General features: G+C 41.5%; 1 protein-coding gene across 2 annotated transcripts in view; it reads right to left on the minus strand.

The window, feature by feature from the left end:
• CUL4A (cullin 4A) overlaps positions 1 to 10405 on the minus strand; it is a 59861-nt gene extending 49456 nt beyond the window's left edge. For both annotated transcript variants that reach the window (XM_019529629.1, XM_019529627.1), the window contains exons 1-2: positions 10224 to 10405; positions 6540 to 6655 (exon numbers count right to left, since the gene is read on the minus strand). In XM_019529629.1, coding sequence (XP_019385174.1) covers positions 6540 to 6655; positions 10224 to 10380 — 273 coding nt within the window. In that variant the 5' untranslated portion in view covers positions 10381 to 10405. The remainder of the gene's footprint in view (positions 1 to 6539; positions 6656 to 10223) is intronic.
• Between the last annotated feature and the right edge of the window lie 26 nt (positions 10406 to 10431).

Consider the following 10431-nt stretch of genomic DNA (forward strand, 5'->3'; position numbering starts at 1 on the left):
TATGGCAGGGTTACTATTTATGGGATGATTAACAGTTAATTGTATCCACATGTGAAATTACTCTCTGAGCATACCTTTGTGTGGGACTAGTACTAAAATAATTGTAATTTTTCATTTTAATACTGGTTAATTACAGAATGTCTTTTTTTTGCTAAATATTTGTTTTTACATTTAGATTTTTTTTTCAACTCAGCTTCAGAATACTTGAAAAAATGTATGCACAGAGCAGTCACAGATTATAACCTTACATATTTTTTCTACATAACATCCTTAGGATATGGGCAATATTTGCCAATCTGCATACCTAAAACTACTGTCCAGCCTCTCATTTTTGTTACCAGAACTTCACTTTTTATAGCCTCAACAAATACAGTCCTGACAAACACAATTCTGCATTCATAGCTACAATGCCTGCTCCAAAAATTATTTTTCTAACCCATGACTTTGGCCATGTTATCCATCTCTGCAATCCACTGGTTCCTCCTTTTCTATCAAACTGAACATAAGCTATATCTTTACTTCATGACCTATTCACACTCTAAATTTCATTTCTTATTTATTATCATGAGGTCATTTCCCAGCCTCTGATCATCCACTTGTTAGGTTCTCTCACAGGCACGGTTAAGTATGCTGCCCCTTATTCTTGGGCCGAAAGACTTCACTGTAAACTTCAACAATGCAATTCCACACTCTTCTTGAAATCCTTCCTTAAAATTCTCTTTTGTAATGATAAGAAGCTTAATAACTGTTAGGATGCTGATGCGCTGAGACCACAGCCAATTATGTTGTCGAATTATTTCCTTACATCCTCCTCATATCATTGGCTCTCTCATCTTAGAATGGGAATTCTTTCGGGGGGGTACTGTGTTTTTGTTTTGTGTCCATACAACATCTAGTAAACTTAGGTTATGACCTGACTGGGACAACAGTAGTGCAAGCAGCAAACAGCCAGGCATACGTATGTACAAGAGGGATAGAATCCCACAAATTGATACTATAACAGCAGATTGCTAAACTCTCACTGAGCCCCAAATTTTGCTGGCACACTATACAGTACATGAAATGATCAAGTCCATGCAATGTGTATGTCTGTGTAATACGAAATCTATATAAATAAACACTTCCTAACTTATTTCTAAAATCCTCAAAGGATCATACTTCCAGAAATCTGTACAGTGTACAGACCTTACTGAAGTAACTGATGCAAGCTAGATGTGGTACTTAATGTCTGAATGAATGCACCATTAAACTTTTGCTATGTTTTCCCTGAGAAAGAGACTAAGCTTAATCTACTGCTCATATACAGGTATATGAGGCCCTGGTGTCAACCAGGATGTAGGCAGCCAGGTCTGGACAGATATAATATTTCAAGTTCTTCAAATACTTATGGGGCATTTCAAAGAGTAAGTGCCCCCAAAATAACCCTAGATAAATTAGCAAATATTTGAAGGTACTTCAACTTTGAGGTGCTTCCAGTTACATCTGTGTGCACTATCGAATGCAACAGGAGGTTGCTTGGTTCTCCAGCATCCAACAGTTTTCAGCTCTCTCCCTCAAGGAGAGATTAGCAGAGGAATAGGGACAGAAAGCCAATGAGCAGCATGCTCCTTAGTGGTTGGCCATCCCGAGGACTGGAGAGCAGGAATCTCTACATGCCTCTCTGCCTCTATACTTCCATTTCTAGTGGGGAAGGGGAGAAAGGATGTGAGGTCTACCAGTTCCATCAGGGGTTCAGGGCCTCAATCTTCCAGTTTTGTCAAGGGTGGGCACTCAGTTGTCCTTGCCAATCTCTGGAGTCAGGGCATCATTGTCTCCAGCCCAAGTGCACAGTGCAGGGAACAAGGTGCACTGTGGGTGGGGGTGGAGCCACAGGGCACAGATAGAAGTGCAGCTCCCAGCTGTAACTCAGAATTATTTCTGCAAAGCATTCTGAGTGACAAGGTTACCCCAGACCAAACAGAAGTTCATTGGTAGTTCCAGGGAGCAGGGAATCTAGTTGCCATAGCAACAGCCAAGCTCCTCTGCCAGTGCTCGCTCTTTTCAGAATGGCGGAGTGGGGGGGAAAGGCAGCAGAAGGAGCTTGTTCTTGGGGCTCCAAAGATGGTGCTGAAGGATAGGGTGGGTGAACTGGAGCCCCTCCACCTTGGCGGGGAGGAGGGCTCCAATACACCCAACCCCACCCTCCAGGTGGGGTTGAAAAAATCCCCAGACTGAACTCCCTCCTCTCCCTTCCCTGCTCTCATTCTGAAAACAGCAACAGGCTGGGAGCTCCACAGATACAAGTTACACAAGATGCTACATTTTGAAACATTTTTATCTGATACCTTAGGCAATAAGGGGTCATTTTTTCACTCAATCAGCCATTTATGAAGTTGTCTGTAGCTGTGCATTTATGTTTGGTCACAGCTACAAACTGCTTGCTGTGGCCAGATCAGGCGAAATGTCACTTTTGTCTGCACCCACAGACTAAGTAACTCTTTGTTGTACCACCTGACTGGGGAGTACACTGCTGGCATGCTGCTATGGAAGTTTTTAATCGAAGCCTTCCAGCAGCAAACTGCATGCCTGTACTTGCCCCGAAGTGGTCCAAATTTGAAGCACTCCAGATTGGAGTGGATTTAGAGTACTTCAAATTTACATCTGTCCAATGCTCATCTTTTCTGAAGTCTTAATGCAACATCAGCCGGAAAAGACTACTGAAGGGCATGTGGCAAAGATACTTCTTGATTTACTCCTAAATGTTTGCTAAGTAGGCAATGATACCTATAAAGAAGTAAGAGCACGGTTATCTATCAGAAACACAATTATGCTCTGGTAGTCCACAGAAATGTATGAGAAAAGTATAGACAAGACCAAACACTGTTGCAAGTAAATATACCACTAAAACAAGCCTAATGGTGTCATTTGTCACTGTCATATATTAATTTCTTAGGAACACTTAAAACAATAAGACCCTAATCTGTAACAACGATTCAATGATTCAAGAAGAAAGAAGCCATGATGAAAGCTTGAAATAACGTGATGCTATAAAATAAGTAATTCAATAACATGATGTTCAAATTTCTGCTAACATTTTTAATAGTGAGAGGACACGGTATTTGTGAGGGAAGGAGATAAATGTAGGTCTGAAATAAATTTGCATCATGAAGTAGCTGAGAATTAGACTCCCAGTGCTGAAATGTTAGTGACACCTTGCTAATTGACTTTTACTTCCCTGAGGGCAGAACATTCATATGCCAAATTAGGCGTGACATACTTTAAGCATAACATATAGTAATTTTACCCTAGAGACTTACTTCTAAAATGATCTTATGCAGAGTTACAGGTAAATATAAAAGTTGGAAAAAATTTCCAGAAGAGAATGATTTAAAAAACTTCTTGACTGTATTCTGGGGGCTAAGAAGAGGTCATGCTAGATAAACCAGTTTCATTATCCTGAGAAGTGTACAAGAGGAACCTAGTAGCCAAACTGGAAGAAAAGGTGGAGAGTGCAACAAAGGGGTGGGTAAAGGAAGGGTGTGGAGTGGGAGATGATGGGGAGGAAACAGAGTATGGTGTGTAAAAAGGAATGAAAAATAAAGTAGAAACTTACAGAACCAAACAAATTTGAAATAAAAGGAATAAGTGAAGGTTTGAAAATGGAATAAAAAGAACCAAAAAAAAAACAACCAATGAGACAGAGATGGCAGTAAGAACACAAAACAATTAAATAGGAGCTTAAATGTCCCTAAGCAATATTGAATCAAAATATGTGAACTGAAAAGGAAACTAAGAATGTGGAAAGAGTGACAAATTTTAAAGTGAACACATTAGAAATGAAGATCACAGTACTTCAAGTACAGGTAGATATATACTGATTTCCACTACCAGAAGCATGTTATTGTTTTTGTACGTGTTGTACCTATAACTGTTTGGGAGAAGGGCGGGCAAAGTATCATCTTAGAAACTGGATCAAATATATTGGAAACTAAAGAGAAATGATATGGAGACACTGAATCTGAATAAGACTGGGATAGAGGAAAATTAACAGTGCTTGTCACCCAATTGATTCCCAATGACTTTATAGTATCCTGAAAAAGACACCCACTTCACAAATTCCTAATTGGACCAACAGCATAATGCTATCATTCCCTATTCTTTCTTCCCTTGTATTAAAGAAGATTAACATTTTAATATCCAAAGACACAAATTACTTTGACTATTCAAGCACTGTTAAAAGTAATATGACAACTGTCCATATATAATTAAAAGCTAACAGAACAAAAAGATGGCCCCTACCAGAAAGACGAAGGAAAGAAAAAGGATGAGAGCAGTACTGTTATGGTAGTGGCATAATGCTAAATTAAAACTTACACAGAGCAATGAAGCCACCATATGAATTTCCTAGAGTTTTTACACAGCATCCTTTTCCATAAAACTCAGACTGTACAACACAAGGGCTTGCAAGATGAGGCCACCAATCACACAATTCAGGGTTTTCAAGATCACATAGAAAAGGAAGGAAAGACTAGATGCTGTTGTCACTAGTAAGGCAAAGACGAAGTAGCTGTTTAGGTCCCTTCCTACCCTAAGTATACTATGATACTATGAATAGGAGTAACAGTGTATTTCCCCTTTCTGTGCCAAGTATTAGAAACCCTTCGTCCTGCTTTAGAAAGCACAACTCTTTAGTTTTACCTTCAACTTAGCTAAAAGCTCAGATAAGTGAAAAACAATTAGACTTAGGGAACAAAATAACGGTTATATTAGAGGGTTTTTAAAAAAGCTCTAGTTAATTATTTTAACAAACACTTTAGGCTCAGCCACCATTACTGCAAATTCTTGCCAAGTACAAAATCAAATCCATATTTAATATTAAATCTGAATCTCATCAGTGGTAGTTACTTAAAGTTTTCCTCGTCAAACTAGAAAAGTAATAGAGGACTACAGCTTTTGGTTATGTGGCAGATCAGGTTGTAAGCCTACATGCTGGGCTCTGTAGGCTCACAACTTCCTTTCCAAAATGACAGGTAAAGAGACAAAGAACAGAAGCTAAAGGAGTTACGAATTCTTCCCTGTAGGCGGGATTATGTCCAGAATGACGCAGTTAGGACTATTTACAACTACACGATATTTCTCACCAAGGCTGAATTCAACCTTTCATTTCCCACCCAAGCAAACAAGTAAATGAACAAGACACATTTAAGAATCTTGTTAATTTGCACAATGGATCCATTATGACTTAATGAACTGGCAGTATATATTAGGAGTTTGCAAATTAGCAAGAAGAACAATAAATTTGATGTTTGCTTTTTTACAGTATAGGTGAGCTCAAGCCCTTCCGTTCCTTTCCCTCTTGACAACAAAAAGCACGTGGCTTTGTTGATTTCATGCTAATATAATCTTATCTCTCATCTTTCAAAATGCCAAGTAACTGGTCTTTAGGGGATTAAGAAATTAAAAAAACTTTATGATTTTTCAGCTACTGAGCTTTAAATCTTTGAATGTGAAACACACACACAACTGGAATTTTGCAATCCTATAAAACCCAAGACATAAGCAACAACTACCTAAAGTTACTTATGGAAAAGACTAACTTACACTTCATTTTCAAGTTAATATAGTGGATTTAAAATGCATTTGAGAAGGATATGTTGTTAAATGCTCCAAATAATCTTTGACAAAAGGACAAGCACTGGCTTAACTGACCAACAATTATTTTGAGGTCTTTGGATTTATTTTGTTTTTATAATGCTTACTGATTTTTATAAAAATGTTATTGACATAAAGTACACATACTGTAAAGTAAGAATATGGATGAAGACAATAAAAAAAATGAATACTATTTAAGAACAAAATGAAGAAGGTGGAGAGAAGGATATGTCAAGGATATCTCTTATCCCAAAAAAGTTCTAGCAATGTTTCCCCTAATTTAGTAACAGTTTTAAAAGTCTTCAGCGGCAGTGCAAATATATCAGAATATGAATATGGTAGAAGCTGATACTAATTTCATCTGCACAGATACTTTTTCTGGCTCCAAAAGGATTTATGACTGAAGCTTAATTATGAGAATGGCTTTGGTAAAACAGACCACAATTTTATTACTGACCAGAGTATGCCTGGATGACAAATAGACATAAGTGTGACTTGTAGTTTAAATTATGGAACGTAACATCTCATTTGATATCTTGAGCAGACAAATTGTGGGAGAGTACCACCACTCATCCCTTTTCTCTGCCACAAAAGCTGGTCCCCTAGTACATCTCTGTACGCCTCAGTATAACCTGCCAGTTAGATGGGCCCTGATAATGTTCTCCATGGACCAACAGACAGTTTCCCTGAGGATCATATTTGGGGAACCACTGATCTAGAAAATGAGAAATGTCTTAAGAAAACAACTCTCACAATCAGTAGCAAGATATAATTAGTTTTTAACATCTACATATACAGCACAAACAAAGCTTGCAAATTTACATTTGTCTAAGAATATTCCAAAGCAACAAGTGTCATGCTATACTTTTCAGTTTGGCATAAAAAAATAAAATAACCAGGGCTCTTACCTGGTAGAGCTCTTCAAGGTTGTATTTAATAGAGGTACTACTTTGTATAGCTCTCACTGCTTCATGAAGCTTCTGCCATGTGTCCTGAGTGTAATTGTCAGGCAATTTAGGTCTTTCTGCAAAGCCAAATACAGGTGGAAAACTGAATACCCAATCTACATGACTGATTTTAGGCATCTCTTTCAAAATGCTTGGTAAAATTATACCAAACCACATGTACTTTCACAGTTTAAGCTTGAAACAATATATTTTTTAAAACAACTAATATTCCTAATTCCATGGGAGACGGTAAAAGACATTAAATGCCTTTTTAAAGATGTATATCCAGCTGTATCCAAAAGGCTCACATAAAAACTAAGGCTTTCTTGGTGATATCAAATGCGCACAGCATCTTCCTTCAGGTGTCCTTTAAAAATGCTTTTTTTAAGAGTGTGTTCATGGCTTAGGTTGGGGAAGGTGCCATTAGGATAAGTAGAGAGAGTTTAATAGTGATGTAGAGTTAAATTTTGCTTTCTAAGTAAAACAGGTGTCTCGTAGAACGGTACTTTGTGCCCAAAACCTAGTCTAACATCTCTCCCAACTGTACTGTTGATCCAATAGATATCACCAAAAAAAAAATTTCACTTCTTGCATATATCCTGAACTGTCACAACTAAAAACAATAATCCAGCCCTACAACTTTTTTCTCTCAGGTAGCTGACATAGGAGGCTCTTGCTCCACAAGCTACTTTGCACAGACCATCCTTTTCAGATGAATGGGCTCCTACTGAAGAAAGTGGAGGTTCTGTCCACATGGAACTTCTTGCACAACATGGACAAAGCATGTTAACAAGTAGTGTTGAGGTGATGTTGTTGCCACAACGGTCTAGAAAAAATGCGAGGGGCAAGAATTCTTGTGGGAGATCACTTTTACTAGCTCAACTGTATGGTTGAAGCTTTTGGGGATCCCAGTATCCTTCCCCAAGGAAGACTCTGGCAGAGCAGATACTACTTAGCTCAATTGTATCCACTTCTCAGAGGCCCGAGGAAGCCAACTGTAATCCCTGAAAGCCTCTCTCTATCCCAACCATGTAGTTCAGGGGTAGGCAACGTTTTTTGGCTGGAGTGCCGAAAAAACCACGTCAACCTTGGAAGGTGTTGGAGTGCCGACATGCAAGAAAAACAAAATGAGGGTGAAGGCAGGGGTGGTATACATGGCAGTATGCACTGCATATTAAATACTCATAAATGTTGCCTTTGTGTGTATTCCTTTTTTGTTGAGCATGTTGCAGTGACAGAGAAAAAAGAGACAAATAAGAGAAAGAGAGAGAGAGAAAAGGAAAGCAGAGAGAGAACCAGACATATGCACACAGAGAACCACATGCACAAACACAGAGAACCAGAACCCACACAGAACAGACACATGCACACATGCATCCAGAACGAGACACATGTATGTGCACACAGACACATAGGACCAGATAGAGGCACACAAACACACAGAACCAGATGCACAGGCACACGGAGCCGGGCTCTTGGGCCACTGGACAAAGTCCGCTCCAAGGCATGCACGCACCCACCGTTATGGAGCTAATGTCAGAGCTCGGAGCATATGTTTGCAGCCTGCTGGCTGCAGCCAGCCTAGGCTCTGGGTAGCTGCTGCCAACCATGGCAGGGCTTGCAGCAGCCCAGCTGCCTGCTGGGAGCAGCCTGGGCTTCGCGGCTGGCAACAGCTGCCTAGAGCCCAGGCCAGTGGTGGCATGCCGAGCAAAATGGCATTGCGTGCCGTAGTCAGCACACATGCCAGAGGTTGCTGACTTGATGTAGTTAGTCGAGCCAATAAAAGATGAACTTTCCACATGAACTTTCCTCTCGCATATTTCCTGGGCCATCACAGCACCTCAACGCAACTTGGACTTTTTAACACACTGTCCATGTTTGCAAAAGAATATCTCCATTTGGGCAAGCATCTCCATTTGGGCAGACCCTCCACTTTCTTCAACAGGAGTCCATCCATCTGAAAAGAATGGTACGTGCAAAGTAGCTTGTGGAGCGAGAGCCTATATTAACTTCCTGAGAGAAAAAGAAGCCATTAGGCTAGAGTGTTGTTTTAGCTGTGCCAGTTTGGGAAATACTCAAGAAGCGAGGGTTGTTTTTTTTTGTGGTATCTTTTATTGGACCAACAGTATGGTTGGGACAGATATTAGACAAGCTTTTGTGCAGAAAGTGCTGTACTGCAAGACACTTGGTTTGCCTTGAAAGCAAAATTTAACTACATCACTATTAGAATCTCCCTACCCATCCTAACAGCATCTTCCCCAAACTAAGCCGTGAATATGCCCTTAACCAAAACACCTTTTTAAGCAAGGACAGCTGAAGGAGGACATGTGGGCAAACCCTTCACTTCCTTCCACAGGACTCTATTCAGTGGAAGAGGAGGGTCTGCACAAAGTTGCTGGCAGAGTGAGAGCCTCCTCCATCCACTCTTGCCTCTGAAGTTCTGGGTGCAGGGGCAGCATGTAGGCAAGATCCTCCCACTGGAAGCTGCGCCCTGGGAAGCTAATTACAAGATTGTAGGACATCCTGCCTGCAGTGCATTGGACAGAGGTAAACCCTCTACTACACAATGCCATTTAAATCAATCTTGGTCTGGGTAACAGACCAGTGCAGTGACTGTGCTTGACCTTAGCCCACAAGAGGCAGCCTCTTAACTGACTTTTGGGTTGGTTGTCAGCACTTTCTTATGATCGGGATCCTGGTTTTCTCCGATAAAATCCCCAAATTTCAGTTTAATAAAAGGAAACCTAAATACAAATTTTTCCATGATAAAAATGAACCACTACTAATATAACATCAATAACATATCTATCTATAGATATTTATTAGTGGTGGTTCATTTTAATCATGGAAAAATGTGAAATCATCTATCTATCCATCCATCCCTATAGATACATCTCTATCTGTAGACACATCTCTATCTCTGAAGATAGATAGAGATATATCTATAGATCAGGGCTGGGCAAAACGCAGCCTGCAGGCCAGGTGCGGCCCTCCAGGTCATTTTATTTAGCCTTTGGGTCCCCTAAAAATTTAGAAAATTAATATTTATCTGCCCCTGGACTGTCTGTCATGTGGCGCTCGATGGCTTGCCAGAACCCAGTAAGCAGCCCTCCGCCCAAAATAATTGCCCACCCCTGCTATAGATAGACAGATATAGTGATGTTTCATTTGAATCATGGAAAATGTGGATTCTAGGTTTCTGTTTTTAATTTAAACCTAAATTGAGGATATGTATTTTTTTCAATCAGAGAAAACCAGGATCCCTGTTTATGTCCACTTGCCTTGAAATACAGAAATGCTTCAGCTTGGATGTCCCCCCAACGCCCCCACAAGAGCTACAGCCCACACTATAAAGTCTGGAAGAAAATAACTTATTTGAACACTGATTTTTCCAGCAAACACCAGTGTTTTACTCCCGGTTCGATGGTCGCACACTGACGCCCTGGCAGCGCGCCGACAAGCAATGCAGGGGGCAGCGGCCTCCTCGGCGGGGCCCCAGGAAGGCGGCAGCCCCGAGGCGCGGGCGGGAGGGGGGAGGCCCTTATCAGAGGGGAGCACCCGGCCGGGACTGGGCTCGCGGCTCCCCGGGGTCCCTGCGGGGGCGGGGCAGGGGCCGGGTCGGGCCGGGGGCCGCCCCGCACCCACCTCGGAAATTCTTGATCACCAGCTTCTTGGAGGCGGCGGCGGCAGCGCCTCCCCCCGAGCCGACACGGCCCCCCGCCAGCGCCGCAGCCTTGGTAAGGCCATTGGTGTGGCCCACCAGCGCCGTCAAGTGCGGCTTCTTGCGCGGCTCGTCGGCCATCTCCGCCAGCCCCGCCCCGCCCCCCGCTCCCGCCCCGCCCGCAAGATGGCG

The sequence above is a fragment of the Crocodylus porosus genome, unplaced genomic scaffold, assembly GCF_001723895.1.
Source record: "Crocodylus porosus isolate Cpor-Errol unplaced genomic scaffold, CroPor_comp1, whole genome shotgun sequence".
Taxonomy (NCBI): Eukaryota; Metazoa; Chordata; order Crocodylia; family Crocodylidae; genus Crocodylus; species Crocodylus porosus.